This window comes from Bufo gargarizans, chromosome 3, assembly GCF_014858855.1.
Source record: "Bufo gargarizans isolate SCDJY-AF-19 chromosome 3, ASM1485885v1, whole genome shotgun sequence".
In the NCBI taxonomy this organism is placed as follows: domain Eukaryota; kingdom Metazoa; phylum Chordata; class Amphibia; order Anura; family Bufonidae; genus Bufo; species Bufo gargarizans.
In genome coordinates, this window is record NC_058082.1 from 466,339,156 (window position 1) to 466,356,972 (window position 17,817).

The following is a 17,817-nucleotide window of genomic DNA, read 5'->3' on the forward strand; positions in this document are numbered from 1 at the left end:
TAATAAATTCAAGATCCCTATACTTTTAGTGAGTGCCCCACTTCTACTCTTTTATCTATTTATCTCTATCAGACTGGGTGCTGTCTGTTAGTGGGTGCACCTCTTCTTGGATCCCCTTCTCATCTTGGTGCGACATTTCCCTTGAAACAAGTTCTTTTCTGTCAGGTGAATGCCTAATTTTTGGTATGTTTACTCCAGTGGCCTACAGTAAAATCTTTATCCAGTGACTGCCTAATGTACCTCCAGCCACATCATCACAAGTTCTTTTCTGTCAGGTGAATGCCTAATTTTTGGTGCGTGTACTAATTTTTGTATTGCCGTTACACTTAGAGGCTCTGGTGTTTCTGCAACTGCTGCGCCCTCTCCACATTGATTAACCAGGCCAGGCAGTAAAAACATCATAACATCTGCCCCATCAATCAAAGTGGAGAGGATGTGCCAGTTGCAGAGAAAGAAGAGCCTCTAGGTGTAACAGCAACGCCCCGTTGCCTCTAAAGGCTCATTTGCATATATTGAAACTTAAAAATTCTCAGCTAGTGATGGACGAACATGGGCCGGGACGGTTTCCGAACACGCGTTCGTGATCAAATGTTCACGAACCTCGCGTTCAAGGCGGGCCCCATTGACTTTAATGGCAGGCGAACCTGAAAAACCTTCAGGTCATATTTGCAGCCACCAAATACTTACTAGAAGTGCACAAATAGTCCCACAACATAGACAGTGACATACCAGAGGGGGAACATTAACAAAAATTCCAACAAAAATATGTATTTTAATCAGGGGCCATTTTTATGCATCTTAAAGGGAAACTCTCAAAATTTAATTTAGGCCACGGGAGTACAGGCCCCAAAAATTAGGCATTCAACTGACAGAAAAGAATTTGTGATGATGTGGCTGGAGGTGGCCTACAGTAAAATCTTTATCCAGTGACTGCCTAATGTACCTCCAGCCACATAATCACAAGTACTTTTCTGTTAGATGAATTGCTAATTTTTGGGGCCTGTACTGGCCTACAGTACATTTTTTATCCAGTGACTGCCTAATGTACCTCCAGCCTCATCATCACAAGTTCTTTTCTGTCAGGTGAATGCCTAATTTTTGGTGCGTGGACTCCAGTGGCCTACAGTAAAATCTTTATCCAGTGACCGCCTAATGTACCTCCAGCCACATCATCACAAGTTCTTTTCTGTCAGGTGAATGCTTAATTTTTGGGGCCTGTACTGGCCTACAGTAACATTTTTCCCAGTGACCGCCTAATGTACCTCCAGCCACATCATCAGAAGTTCTTTTCTGTCAGGTGAATGCCAAATTTTTTGGGCCTGTACACCAGTGGCCCACAGTAAAAATGTTACCCAGTGACCGCCTAATGTACCTCCAGCCACATCATCACAAATTATTTTCTGTCAGTTGAATGCCTAATTTTTGGGGCCTGTACTCCTGTGGCCTAAATGAAATTTTGAGAGTTTCCCTTTAAGATGCATAAAAATGGCCCCTGATTAAAATACATATTTTTGTTGGAATTTTTGTTAATGTTCCCCCTCTGGTATGTCACTGTCTATGTTGTGGGACTATTTGTGCACTTCTAGTAAGTATTTGGTGGCTGCAAATATGACCTGAAGGTTTTTCAGGTTCGCCTGCCATTAAAGTCAATGGGGCCCGCCTTGAACGCGAGGTTCGTGAACATTTGATCACGAACGCGTGTTCGGAAACCGTCCCGGCCCATGTTCGTCCATCACTAGCTGAGAATTTTTAAGTTTCAATATATGCAAATGAGCCTTTAGAGGCAACGGGGCGTTGCTGTTACACCTAGAGGCTCTTCTTTCTCTGCAACTGGCACATCCTCTCCACTTTGATTGACGGGGCAGATGTTATGATGTTTTTACTGCCTGGCCTGGTTAATCAATGTGGAGAGGGCGCAGCAGTTGCAGAAACACCAGAGCCTCTAAGTGTAACGGCAATACCCCTACTGCTCCTAGAAGTTTATTTGCATATATCCAAACGTCATTTTTCTTAGCAAAGTGGGCACATAAGAACATGGGTCCAACACAGATGCCTTCAGTTGCCAAGCTCACATGCAACAGGTCAGCCAGTTTTATAGGTACAAATCTGCTGAAAGGCTATGGACACCTTTGGGGACAATTTATTTATCACTCAGAGCATTGATCTCTGCTTCACACTGAATCTATCAGGGATATGCTCTGGTGGCTTGATGTGTACTGCTTATCTCTAAACTCCTGACAGCTCATAAACATTTATTATAGATAAATTCTTATCAAATTGATACTGTAAGAATATGAATTTAATGAGTGTTTATAAACTGTCACCAATTAAGAGATAAGGACTACAAATTAAGGCTCTGTACTGCTGCAGATGCGGGGTGGCTATCGGACACCGCATGCACATGATAAGACCTCTCTATAGATTGCATCGTAATATATCTGCAGTCTACATATACGTATTGGGCCCATATATATATTTATGTATCAACTATAAGTCGGCTGAGATACATGTGAAGCACTATTAAGTCTCTCTGAGTACTGGACCCCGGCAACATAATCTGTATTGGATATACACTACAGACACGTCTCCTTGCATGTTACAATCTGAGGCCAGCCTCAATCAGGTGGCTGTTACTGTGGGAAGATATTGGGTATATATCCCACTTCCGTGATACGCAAGTAACCAAATTTCTATCAATGTCACATACTACCAATTTAAATATCATCTAAATATTAAGGCACTATCTATACCCCTATCATTCTGTGTGTAATTTGTCCCCTGATGAACTCAAAGACAATAAGGGTGAAACGTGTTGGGATCAGAAGATCATCAATTTAGTTGGCATCCTAATGTTCTTGAATTAAAGGGATATTGATGTCACCAATTCTGGTTGACGCGAAACACTCTGCTAAATTAGAGGATGGGATTTTGTGCTATTTGACAATTGACAATGAGCATCTATGATTACAATGAGGAGATAGATTGATTATCACATAACCTATCTTTGAATCTCTGTTTTAATATTATTATTATAATATTTTTTTCATGGTATATCTGTTTTTTGCAATTATAGTCGCTAGGTATAACAATGATGGTTTATTAATAGGATAGCATACATTAGCTATCAGGGACATCCCTAATCAGGGCCATCCGAGGGTACCCAGGAGGTTCCTGATACGGGATCGCCCCTATCGGGGCGGCTATTCCGTTTATAGGCAGGGCATAAATAGCAAGAGGATCAACTATAGGGAGAGAGCCCATAGCTTAATATTAAAGGGACACTGACAGGGCCAATAAGCATATTGAGGTATATATATGGCAGTACAGGTCTTATAATGGGTATTACAATCATATAAGTATCCCCCCTGTCCACATTATACATACAGTAAACTTTAAGTTTTATAACCTGCTGGGCGGCACTTACTGTCCCCGACTTCACAAGATCCGGCGCATGCGCAGGGCACTGTTCAGCGCAGCGCTTCAGAGCGGGGACCGCAGAAGCCGCCCAGCAAACTGAATATTCATGAGCTGGGCGGCGCTTCAAAGCGGCAGTTGGGGGAGGCTGGCTGGGCGCAAGAGAGGTGAAACGCCGCCCCTTGGGCAGATTGAAGACCGTTGGAGCAGGTTATAAAACTTAAAGTTTACTGTATGTATAATGTGGACAGGGGGGATACTTATATGATTGTAATACCCATTATAAGACCTGTAGTGCCATATATATACCTCAATATGCTTATTGGCCCTGTCAGTGTCCCTTCAAGCCCTACCCCTGACATGTATTAAACCTAACAACAAGTACCAACCTAGCGCTATTGTTCCATTTTTTTTATTTATTTTTTGTGTGTTTGTTGATCTTTTTGTTCTATGTTGGAGGGTCTTTTGTGTAAGTTTTAGATAACATTAAATGCTAAGTTTTAGGGGTGGTAGCCTGTGAACTACAAATTAAGTCTTCAGAACAGTGCCTGATGGATTTAGTGTGAGGCAGAGACCAGTCGTCTATAGATGTAATGAAAGTGAAAGTTGTAGAGGAAAAACTGTAGAAAATGTTAAATCTATTTATTTTATGCACTTATATAGCGCTGCTATATTCCACTGCGCTTTACAGACATTAGCATTAAGCTGTCCCCCATGAGGCTCACAATCTAAGTTCCCTATCAGTAAGTCTTTGGAGTGTGGGAGGAAACCAGAGTATACCCATGCAAGCACAGGGAAAACATACAAACTCCATGCAGATGTTGTCCATGGTTGGATTTAAACATAGGCACCAGTGCTAACCATTGAGCGACGGTGCTGCCCAGCCAATTAAAAAAATATGGTATTTTAGTCCACAATAAGTTAAATGTAATAGTTTTAAAAAAATGAGCACTCAGATAACTTTGGCCGAGGTCTCAGACCTTATATAGCCTGTTAGGGTTACATGAGTTGTCTCTCTTCAGCAAATAGCATTTATCATGTAAAGAAAGTTATTACAAGGCATTTACTAATGTATTAACATTGTCAATATTGCTTTCTTTGGCGGCTACAATCATTTTTCCATCAAACTTCTCATTATACTTTTCAATCCAGCATTGATGACTGTGCTTGCACACTATAGAAAAAAGCACTGGTCTCTCTGGTGGCTAGGAACATAGGAATGCACATAGGCTGGCACTTTTTCCTATAGTGTGCAATCACGCCCACCGATGCTGGATTAAAGTGTGGTCTTAACCATTGACACAAGAAGTGTATAATGTGATGGAAAAATTAGTCTAGCCAGCAAAGGAAGCAATATGGTTAATAACAATACATTAGTAAGTGGCTTGTATTAACTCTTTGCTTGATAGATTCTATATGCAGAAATAAGACTATAAATAGATAGCAAATTGCTTTCAGGTTGCCTTTTCCTCAGTTCAAAATATCATTAAGAAATAGCAGTTAACGGAAACAGTAGAGGTAAAGAGAAGGTCTGGATAAGCCAAAAAAAATTCAAAGACAGCTGCTTGTAGGATTTCTAGGAAACAAAATTAGAACTCAACTTGACTGCAAAAGACCTTCAGGAAGATTTAGCAGACTGTGGAAATACATTGTTCTACTGTTCACTAACACCTCAAAGAAAACCTCTCCTGCGGCCTCTCCACAAAATTCAATGTCAGAAGTTTGCAAAAGAACATCTAAACAAGCCTGATACATTTTGGAAACAAGTCCTATGGACTGATGAGTAGTGATGGACAAACATCGGTCGAGACAGTTCACGAACGCGATCGCGCAAACGGGATTAAATGTTCGCGAACCGCAAGTTTGCGTTGGACCCCATTTACTTTAATGGCAGGCGAACCTGAAAAATCTTCAGCTCATATTTGCAGCCACCAAATACTTAGAAGTGTACAAATAGTCCCACAACATGGACAGTGACATACTAGAGGGGGATCAATTACAAAAATTCCAACAAAAAATATGTATCTTAATCAGGGCCAATTTTTATGCGTCTTAAACAGAAATTCTCTGAAATGTTATCTGACATAAAAGAAATTGTGATTATGTGGCTCGAGGTACATTCAGTGCGTTCACTGAATAACAATTTTACTGTAGCCCACTTTTTTTCCACTTTTTTGGGGGGGCAACTGGTATATCACACCAGTAGAAATTATTTGTTCCAATGGCGTTTGTCACTATCTGTAGCTGCGGTAACGCAGCTAAACCGCAAACAAATGCTGCACTACCCAAATGCACTATATAGAAAGTATATAATTGGTATATAACACCTCTGCTTTAATCAGTTTTTTTGGGGGGCAACTGGTATATCACACCAGTAGTAATTATTTGTTCCAATAGCGTTTGGCACTCTGTGTAGCTGCAGTATTGCAGCAGAACTGCACACAACTGCTGCACAATACAAATGCCCTATAATATACTTTCTATGTTAGAAAGTATATTATAAGTATATCACACCCCTCTGTATATCACACCTATCGATAGCACACCTATACCAGTCCTTAAAAGGACTTTTGTGGCCCTATTAACTAGCATTTGGTGTCCCTAACAGTCTGTCCCTGCTCCACACAGTAACCTCTCCCTACACTGGCAAAAGACTGAATGTAATATCTATGGCGGCCTGATCAGGTCTATTTATAAGGTAGGGGGTATGTCCACCTGATGGATGTGTCATGGGTCAAAGTTCTTCAGAATGTAAAAGAATATGGCGCCGGCGGATATCGCCATATGTTCACCCGTCGGCGAACCGCGAACGAGCAAACTTCGCCACGAAACAACCGCTGGGCGAAACTCAAGGCCATCGCTAAAGATGAGGGTACAATATGACTTTTTGGCCCCAAAGAGCAACCATATCTTTGGAGAAAAAAAGGCACAGCATTTCATGAAAAGAACACCTCTCTAACCATTAAGCATGGGGTGGATCAACCATTCTTTGGGGTGTGTTGCAGCCAATGTGCTAGAGGATATGTCTCTGCTGTGGCCAGTGATTGGCTGCAGCAGTGCATGTGACCATGGGCAGGGCATCATAGGTGTTTAATAGGTGAGTCAATTTTTTCCTTTTGTTAAAAGCTTTTCCAGCTGACGCTATAATTTGCTTTGGGGTTAACAACCCTTTAACTCAATAACAAGGCTATTTGCAATATACTTTTATGCTCCTCCTAGTAGTGGCAGCATTAACTTAAATGGTATCTTTAATTCTATGTCAGGGGTGCATAATGTGTGGCCAGTAGGCCACATGTGGCTGACAGTTCTGTTCTGTGTGGCCCACAGCTATCTACACACAGAAAAGCATGTGTGACTGTTCACATGTAATTTCTATATTAGAGTGATTTCCATTTCAGAGAGATAAGCAGTGGCACACAGCTCAGCAGGGATTGGCAAGTACTAATGGTTAACTGTGATGTCTCTGAGACCACTGAAAAAGGCACTTTAGAATTGAGTATACAAGTTAGATGCCTCCTATGCATGTTGCTCTCTCCATTGTAGGTTATAGGAGTTGTGAAATTCCAGGCTGTTACCACAACACCCAGAATGTTGATGTTCACCCCCTGTGAGGTACAGATTAGCAAGAAGGAGATCCCTATTATCCCAATAGACGGAAGTGGGACCTGCCCTTCGGAAACTCCAAAAATCTGTTTGCTAATACCGATTTAAATCAAATGTATTATGATTGTCCATATTGCCTCCATTGCTGACCTGATTCATTTTTCCATCACATTGTGCACGGCTCGTATACAGGGGTTATGCCCACCCTGCACTGCACCATCGGTGGCCATACTTGCACACTATAGGAAAAATTGCAGGGTGGCCATAACTCCTGCACAGGAGCAGGGTATAATCTGATTGAAAAATGAATCAAGCCAGCAAAGGAGGTAATATGGACAATCACAATACATTATTAAGTGGCTTGTATTAATGTTCTCTACATGAAAAATGTAATTTGCTGAAGTGAGACAACCCTTCACATTTTCAGTCATGTGAACCCCTGTTCTAGATTTACACAGGTGATACAGAGCTCTTTTTGGGAAAAAAAATAAAAAAATAAAATAAGATATATTAAGAAATCTTCAGGCAATATCAAACATTTTCAACTAGCATTCATCTCCAATTTTTACTTTTACGCAGTTTAAAAGCCTTTGCATTACATTTGTCAATACTTTTTATAAAATAAAAATTTCTGGCATCAAGTACATTGAAATCAATGTCGACAACAACTTGTCAAGGACAAGATAAGCTGAATTCAGCAATAAGGAGATCCTTTTTCTTGGCGCTCTGAGCTAGGTGAGTGACAATGCTACAAGCCGTGCCTTTGTCAATGATTGTACAAACTGCTGTGGGTATATGGAGGGCGGCTGAAGGTCAGAGCAGTACAGAACTCATCGGCACAGTAGGATTGCTTTGTGTCCCCTTTGTGTATCATGATACAGACAGATGATAAATCTGCCATTAGCCAGCCCGAGCAAATGAGAGAGACATATTAATGGAAGGAGTCACGTGCCAATAGAACAAAAGAGTATGTACTTTGTGAGAGCAGCTGAAACCAACTGGGATAATTAATAAAAAAGAAGTTAATTTGGGTGAGAGAGGATGACAGAATTAGAATAATTAATACCTAATGATAGACTGCTGGAGTCCTCTGTCCTTTATCTGAAACCCTTGACGGCTAGAAAATAATTATCTCACACAACACATTACTAGTGTGCAGCATAGCTGTGGAGAACCATCACAAGACTTGGAGAGCTTCAGAAATAGAGGGACATCAGTCTTGTAGGGTTCTGTTGAATAAGCGGTGTACACAGAAATGGTGGAACAATATAGCACAAAATAAACAAATTTTCCCTTTTAAAGTAGAATATGATGATCTATCCTCAGGGTACATAATCAATATCAAATTGGTGAGGGCCCAGCACCGGTGAATGCTGGAGTCTCCTCATAGAATACCAAGCACAGTGCTGAACATTGTATGGTGGCTGTGCTTGTTATCGCAGCCCTTGCCTATTCACTTCAATGAGACTGAGCTACACCTAGGCCATGTGACCGGTGAACATGACATCACTGGCCAAGGATGAGGCCACAGTGCTCAACAGAGCACCATGACCTCTTCAAACAGCTGATCAACAGGGGTCCCTGGAGTTAGAACCCTACCGACTTGACCCCCTCTAAAAGACAAAGCAAAGAGCCAATAAATCAAACTTGTCCAAACATGAGATTGCTCTATACCAGGGGTGCACAACCTGTGGCCATTGATACCATTGTGTGTGCGGCCCCCAACCATCTGGTAACAAACATGTGTGTCTATGTCTTGTGGCTGCTCACATGTATTTTTCAAGTATTCTCCCATTAGATGGGAGTACTAGAAGTATAACTAGACATTAATGATATATACTGTATGTTCAGTATGCCATAAATATAGTATTTCAGTTGTTAATACCCCTTTAAATTTTATTTTTGGCCCTTGACGTTGGTTCAGTCAGACAATGTGGCCCCCACCCAGAAAACATTGTGCACCCCGCTCTAAACCAATTTTTTATATTTTACCTGTACAGTTGGATTCCAGACTCTTTCTCCAACTCTGCCCAAAGCTGGTAACTCTCTTCCATCATGTTGGTGTAAAAATCTTCTCCATAAGCTCTACGAATAATTCTTGTCTGCCCATGAGAGCTGCCTCTGGAGTGGGGAAGGGGGAACTGAAAGAAGAATAACATTTTTACAAAAAACTTTATTCCAGCCAGAAGAACAATATACTGGTTCTTTTTTATGTAAAAGTGTTGTACTTTCTATTCCTGCTAATTATAGTCATAGCATTCATCCATGGTGACCAGATGTCTTCTCATGTCTCAAAAGAGATTTGACGTTCGGCAGAAGACAGTCTCATGACTGGCAAGTGATCTCATTATGCTCCAGTCTCATTGTCTTGGTGTATACTGCTGTGGCAAAATGCATTAGCATATTAAAATGGATAACTTCCAGTCCTATTTTCCATCAGAAGACTGAATTGCCTTCTATGCCCGGCTCCCTGGTGAGCAAGGTTCAAGGTCAAATACATATTAAAGTAAAATAATAATCCCTTTACCACCCAACTTCTTTCTTCTAAGTGTGGCATACACAGATATTTTTCCATATGTTTGCAATTCTAGGTATTATGGATAAGTGATATGGCTATCCCAAAAAGAGAAATTTTCACCTCTCACTATCCCTGATATATATACAGTGTATACTTCCATAAAAGTACATGTGGCTATTCTATGTATTTATTTTTAAAGAGGACAGATATCTTTTTGGATATATTTTTAAGTTACTCCTGTCTAGAGTCTGTAGCTTCTTCTCTGTCTAGACTGTCTCTTTTTGTCAGACCATCAGTCAGACCAGGGAGGAGTGAGCTTCCTCTCTGTTTTAGACTGTTAGATTTACTTAACTCTTTTTGTCAGACCATCAATCAGACCAGGGAGGCGTGAGGGATGGTGACTCAACTAGAGCACCTCACCTCCACTATGCTATCCCAGTAGTAAGGCTGGTCAGCACTTCTTACATTATCCTAATGAATGCACTGCACCTCTGTTTGCATGTTTATTTAGGCAAATGAAGAGAATAGAGCTGTCATACTGTCAGTAGTGTTGAGCGCGAATATTCGAATAGCGAATTTTTTTCGCGAATATCGGCACTTCGCTAATTCGCGAATATTTCGAATATAGTGCTATAAATTCGATATTTCGAATATTCGATTTTTTTTTATTTTTTTTTTAATTGTTATATTTTTTCCTTTCCCACTTCCCTAAAGTTGTTCTTACCTGTCCTTTGGATTCCTGGCTTCCTGGCTGCTCCAGTCAGTGCCCGTTGCCGCTTCTGCCGCCTTCCGTGCTCATGGAGCGTCCCCATCTCCATGGGAACGTCTCCATATACTAGAATGTACTGTCGGATTTGAGAATTACGTTGAAATCGCAAATGCGATTATATAACTTGAAATAATCGCATTTGCGATTTCAACGTAATTCTCAAATCCGACAGTACATTCTAGTATATGGAGACGTTCCCATGAGCATGGAATATAGCATTACTAAGTTGAAATCGCCATGCGATTATTTCGTGTTATATTAATCGCAGTTGCGATTATCTATTTTATTTTATTTTTATTTTTTACTATGGTTGGCTTCAATGGTAGAATTAGCGAATATGACGAATATATTCGTTATATTCCACAAAACGAATATACGAATGTATTCGTCATATTCCACAAAACGAATATACGAATGTATTCGTCATATTCCACAAAACGAAGATAACGAAGTATTCTGCATCTTCGTTTTATCTACCTATTCATCAACTTCGCTAATTCTAGCAATCATATAGGAAAGTTTACTATAGAGACAGCTAAGTATAATTCGCTATGCGATTATATTACTTTTTTTTATAAATAGATTATAATAATTATCAGGTATTATAATTATTCTATTTATATAAAAAAAGCAGTCATATAATCGCATAGCGAATTAAACTTATCTGTCTCTATAGTAAGCTGTCCTATATGATTGCTAGAATTAGCGAAGTTGATGAATAGGTAGATAAAACGAAGATGCAGAATACTTCGTTATCTTCGTTTTGTGGAATATAACGAATATATTCGCCATATTCGTTTTGTGGAATATAACGAATATATTCGTCATATTCGCTAATTCTACCATTGAAGCCAACCACAGTAAAAAAAATAAAAAAAAAATAGATAATCGCAAATGCGATTAATATAACACGAAATAATCGCATGGCGATTTCAACTTATTTAGTAATGCTATATTCCATGCTCATGGAGCGTCCCCATCTCCATGGGAACGTCTCCATATACTAGAATGTACTGTCGGATTTGAGAATTACGTTGAAATCGCAAATGCGATTATTTCAAGTTATATTAATCGCATTTGCGATTTCAACGTAATTCTCAAATCCGACAGTACATTCTAGTATATGGAGACGTTCCCATGGTGATGGGGACGCTCCATGATCATGGAATATAGCAGTGCTAACTAAGTTGGCACTGCTAAGTTGAAATTGCCATGCGATTATTTCGTGTTATAGTAATCGCATTTGCGATTATCTATTTTTTTTTTTTTTTTTTTTTTTACTATGGTTGGCTTCAATGGTAGAATTAGCGAATATGACGAATATATTCGTTATATTCCACAAAACGAATATACGAATGTATTCGTCATATTCCACAAAACGAAGATAACGAAGTATTCTGCATCTTCGTTTTATCTACCTATTCATCAACTTCGCTAATTCTAGCAATCATATAGGACAGCTTACTATAGAGAGATAAGTTTAATTCGCTATGCGATTATATGACTGCTTTTTTTTATATAAATAGAATAATTATAATACCTGATAATTATTATAATCTATTTATAAAAAAAAGCTAAGTAATATAATCGCATAGTGAATTATACTTATCTGTCTCTATAGTAAACTTTCCTATATGATTGCTAGAATTAGCGAAGTTGATGAATAGGTAGATAAAACGAAGATGCAGAATACTTCGTTATCTTCGTTTTGTGGAATATGACGAATACATTCGTATATTCGTTTTGTGGAATATAACGAATATATTCGTCATATTCGCTAATTCTACCATTGAAGCCAACCATAGTAAAAAAAAAAATAATAGATAATCGCAAATGCGATTAATATAACACGAAATAATCGCATGGCGATTTCAACTTAGCAGTGCCAACTTAGTTAGCACTGCTATATTCCATGCTCATGGAGCGTCCCCATCACCATGGGAACGTCTCCATATACTAGAATGTACTGTCGGATTTGAGAATTACGTTGAAATCGCAAATGCGATTAATATAACTTGAATTAATCGCATTGCTATTTCAATAGGAGAGTAGCCTTTAAGTTAAAAATCGCATGTACGATTATTTAAATCGCATATTATTCGCGATAACTAGAATAATAATGAATATTCGATTTCGACGAATATAAAACGAATATTCTATCGAATATTCGCGAATTTCGTCGAAATCGAATATGGCACCTGCCGCTCATCACTAACTGTCAGTCATTCCAATCCTCCACGTATTATTCTAATAAGAATTACTTTATAGATACATCCTTTCTTGTACAGCCGTGCTGTAAAATGAGATTACTATGTTGTCCTACCCAGGGCCTTTATACCTCTATGAATACTGCTATAGAAGAACTATATTGTGTATTTAATATTCAAAGTCTGCCAAAATAAAAAAGCAAAAATAAAAAAGTAAAAAAATAGTTTTCTATAAAAATTTAGTTAAATTTGTGATGGAACTGTTACTTTAAAAACAGAAAGCTGGTCAATAAACTATGGGACACATTTATTAAGACTGGCATTTTAGACACCGGTCTTAATAAAGGACCATAGCTGGTGGTGGATAATAACTTTGGCATAACTTTGGCACATCCCGCACCAGTTCTAAATGTAAGACAGCTTTCTAGCTGTCTTACATTTAGACCATTTTCTACGCCTAAAACAGGCATAGAAAATGGTGAATGAGACAGGCAAGGGCCTGCCGGCCCAACCCATTCCCCGCCCACTCCTAACCCACAATTTTAAACCTGCCGTGAGCAGGGAAAAGTTGCAGATAGTTGCACAACTAACCGTTGCGCCGCCATCGGCATCTGAAATACACCAAATTTTATTTCAGAATAGTAAATGACCCCCTATGTGGCTACTTTTTTCTATCTGACATAATGAACCATGGGTTCATTATCTGATTGGGTGACATTCTTCTGCCAGCATCCTGTATGGAATGGATGGTTTCAGTTGAAGTTGTATTTCTACATATTGAGCTATTATTTAAAATCTGAAGAAAGCAATGGGTATTGATAACTTGAGAATTTCAGCAAATACTCATAGAAAAACTGGTAAGATAATGTTATGGTCAGATAAATGAAGCAATGGTGATCATCTAAAACACTGCTTTAAGCCTCATTCACATGTCAGTGTCCGTGCTAAATCCGTGAAATTGTGGTCAGTGATGCCTACATGAAGATGACCGTGATGGATCCGTGTGTCCGTTTTTTGTTGTCCGTGTGTCATCCGTGTTTCACTGACACTGCATAGCTGAAAAATAATTTTGAAAGCATCTCTTTCTAATGATCCATGAAACACCAATGGCATCCGTGGATATCACAGACCCATAGACTATAATGGGCTGGATCCGTGAACACGGACAAAATAGAGCATGTTTCCATGCTAAAAACACAGATCCATGGACCGTGCTAAAACACTGATCTGTGAATGCACACATGAATGGGGACATGCGCTGTCCATGGAGAACACGTACAGCACATGTCTGTGGAGCACTGATGTGTGAATGAGGCTTTAAAAGCAATTTTTCATTTTCACTGCAAATTGCAAAAACACTGAGTTGTTCATTCACTTTAGAATAGTGGACAGACCCATACAAATCACTGTGAGGGTCAGCTGAAGAGATGTCTTATCAACAGGAAATGCTGAGGGATGATCTGCTGCCCCTCTAAATATGAGAGTCTCACAGATGAAGCTATTGTCAAGGTAGACTGTGGAGCATAGTACTGCTTTTATATCATCTACTGAAATAAATATTCCTTTTGAAAATAATGAGTGATGGAAGACAATTGGATTTTATTTATCATGACGGGAATTTTTGTAGGCAGTTTTTCTAGAGTCTGTGTTGGCGGAATTTGAGCCAAATTTATTAAATGCTTTACATTGTTAGCTAAATTTGGTGTCTCTTTAAACATGACTCTTGTCTAGAGATGTCACTCCTGTTTTTTATGCCAGTCTCCTACTGGAGTAAGATTGTGGCTTTTTTTTAGATTATTATTATTTTTTTTAAGTTGCCTTTCATAAATCTGGCTTAAATCAGCTTGACAGGCTAACCACATTCACTTTCTCATCCACTATGCAAAACTGGAGTAAATTATATAAAAATGAAAAATGTCTCAAAGTTTTGAGCCAATAAGCCCAAAACCTTGCCAAGCCCAATTTTGATACTTTTAAGGCCAGAAGGCAGAGGAAGTAGGGATGAAATTGTATGACACAGTATATACTGTTTGCAACAAGAATGACATTTTACCTTGTACGATCAAAAGGAGATTTCAAGAAAATGGTAAGAAGTAAGAAGAATGAGAGTCGGAATCTGATCTGGATACAGTCTTTATCAGTTTTGACAAATATTCCCCTATATGTTCTTGATAAGTGAAGTAAGCCAACTGCTTTCTAGTAATTGAGGAATGTGGCCTTCAACATTTTAACAATCCAATGGGATCTTTGTAGACTTTAGGGGTCATTTATTAAGACCGGCATTTTAGACGCTGGTGTTAATAACCCTTGCACTGGCAGTGGATCCGCCAAAGCATCTACATAACTTTGGTGCATCCACTGCCATTCTAAATCTACGCTAGCTTCCTTGCTGGCGTACAATTAAAATATTTTCTCCGCCATTTATGATAAATTAATGAGTGTTGAGCGAATCGAAGCATCAGAACCAGAATTCGATCTGAAGTTTAGGAAAAATTTGATTCACTGTGAAGCCGAATTGATTCATTACCTCGTGCTTCATGGCAATGAATCAATTTTTCCTAAAATGGTTGCTAAAAAACATTACACTCCCCTCCTCCACTTGATCACGGAGAGGCCGTCCACTCTCGTCTGAAAAAACCCACCAAAGGACCTGCGGCGAGCGTGAAGACGCCACCACGAGATTACACTGGCCGTGTTGAAGTGAGTTTAAGTTTTTTTATTAACCCCAGATTAATCCCCTGGGCACCTGAATGTGAGTCTAAGATGCTGCAATCAGCGTTGAATGTGGCATCTGAGGGGTTAAATGACAGGGTGCTGCGCAATCACTGTTCCCTGTCATTGTGCCCGCTCCATACAATGACAAAGTAGTTCGTAATAATTTAAATTTCTTGCTGAAGTTCAGCAAAGCTGTCAATTCGAATTTTTTAAAACTTCGCTCATCTCTACTGCCCACCTTTGTACAATGGCCAGATTTATGAACAGTTAAGACAGTTTAGGCCAGGGCTACATGGCCTGCAAAACAACTAATGAAAGTGAATGTGAATGCATCAAATCAAATCAATTCTGTAACATAGCACCCCATCTGCAATGCGCCATTCATAAGAGTGGTGTCTTATGTGGCGGATGGACCTCCAGGCCACCATAGACACCAGTGCCCAAATGTTACTGCTGACCCTGCATCCCCAATACTCCAAACCATGTCAGTAAACACCCTCTGTAAGTTGGGGACGAATAATTCTTAACTAGGCAGAACATTTTTGTCATTTACTTTTCAGTCGACTTATTTTTCAAACTAAATACAAAAGACATTAAACCAGGAGGTAAAGGAAGCCAGTCCCTAAGAATTACTTCAGTATAGTCATATATCTCAGAAATATGCAGGCTTGAATATACATTAATCTCTAATGCTTGCTAAGCACCATTACACTTTTTATATTAACTATGAAAATACACTTGAAGAATTATTCCTCACTTTTGCTCTTGAAGCACTATTGTAATTAATCTTTCGAAAATGGAAATCTAAAAATATCTGATCCCTTCCTCACATGAACTTATAAAAAAGACCCAGAACACTGAAAAAAATGAAAAAGTAATATTTTGAAGGACTTCCTTGAAAAGGAATACAGAAGAGTTTAATTATAGTAAAACATAACTTGCCCTTGTCAATTTGATAATTTCATTAGATTTGAGACATACCGTATATGTGATATCATCATACTGAACTGAATGGCTCTATTTTACCATGGTAACTAGAGATGAGCGAATTGAAGCTGACGAAGTAGAATTTGTTTCGAATTTCAGGAAAAAATTTGATTTGCAACAAATTTCCTCGCGCTTCGTGGTAACGAATCACATTTTTCCTAAAATGGCAGCTACACATGTGAGGACTGAGGACATGGGGCAAGGAACTATGGGAAGACGGGATCACTCTGATTGACATGCCTGCATGCAGCCAATCAGCAGCCAGCCCTGTGATGTCACAGCCCTATAAATACGGCAGCCATTTTAGATTCTGCCATTTTCCAGCATTCAGAGCGCAGGACAGACATGTGAAGGTGCTAGGGACAGCTATTGGAAAAACTATTGTGGAAAAAAAAGACAGAAAAAAGGATTTATAACTGCAGAGAAAAGGATAGGGAGGAATCATTTCACAGCATCTTAGTTCGAGAGATGTCAGAAGGCGCTAGGGACATTGATAGGAAAGTGATTTACAAGTGCAGGGAACGATTATTTGGGGATTCAAATAGTCATTAGATAGCTCTGTCATTCAAGCTTTTTGTTATTAGGCTACAAGTCTTATGTTGAAAAGCCTTTAGAGGCTTATGTCTTAGTATCTTATTTAGTAGTACTACAAGAAAAATATATATGCATTTTACTTCTGCAGTTATTCCTGTTGGAAGCGTATAGGGGCGTATTTCAGTAACAAAGAAAAATATATACGTACTAGACTGTTGCAGTTGTTTCTGGTGAAAGCGCATAGGGGCATATTTCAGTACAACAAGAAATATATATACATACTGCACTGTTGCAGTTATTTCTGGTGAAAGCGTATAGGGGAGTATTTCATTAAAAAAAGAAGAATATATACACACTGCACTGTTGCAGTTATTTCTGGTAAAAGCGTATAGGGGCGTATTATAGTAAAAAATGAAAAATATATTCTCAATGCATTTCTGCAGTTAATTCTGGTGAAAGAGTAAATGGGGGTATTTAAGTAAAATAAGAAAAATATACAGGCACTGCACTGTTGCAGTTATTTCTGGTGAAAGCGTATAGGGGCGTATTTCATTAAAAAATAAAAATATATAAGCACTGCATTGTTGCAGTTATTTCTGGTGAAAGCGTATAGGGGTGTATTACAGTAAAAAAATATATATATATACGCACTGCACTGTTGCAGTTATTTTTGGTGAAAGCATATAGGGGTGTATTTCAGTAAAATAAGAAAAATATATATGCACTGCACTGTTGCAGTTATTTCTGGTAAAAGCGTATAGGGGCGTATTATAGTAAAAAATGAAAAATATATTCTCAATGCATTTCTGCAGTTAATTCTGGTGAAGGAGTAAATGGGGGTATTTAAGTAAAATAAGAAAAATATACAGGCACTGCACTGTTGCAGTTATTTCTGTTGAAAGCGTGTAGGGGAGTATTTCAGTAAAGTAAGAAAAAATATATACGTGTAGGCACTGCACTGTTGCAGTTATTTCTGGTAAAAGCATATAGGGGCATATTACATTAAAAAAAGAAAAATATATTCTCAGTGCATTTCTGCAGTTAATTCTGGTGAAAGCGTATGTGGCGCA

At 38.9% G+C, this 17,817-nt stretch overlaps 1 protein-coding gene across 1 annotated transcript in view; it reads right to left on the reverse strand.

Moving 5' to 3' along the window:
• The window catches only part of PIPOX (pipecolic acid and sarcosine oxidase), a 101,818-nt gene that overhangs the window by 59,100 nt on the left and 24,901 nt on the right, over positions 1 to 17,817 (reverse strand). The window contains exon 2 of the mRNA XM_044287149.1: positions 9,010 to 9,158. Coding sequence (XP_044143084.1) covers positions 9,010 to 9,158 — 149 coding nt within the window. The remainder of the gene's footprint in view (positions 1 to 9,009; positions 9,159 to 17,817) is intronic.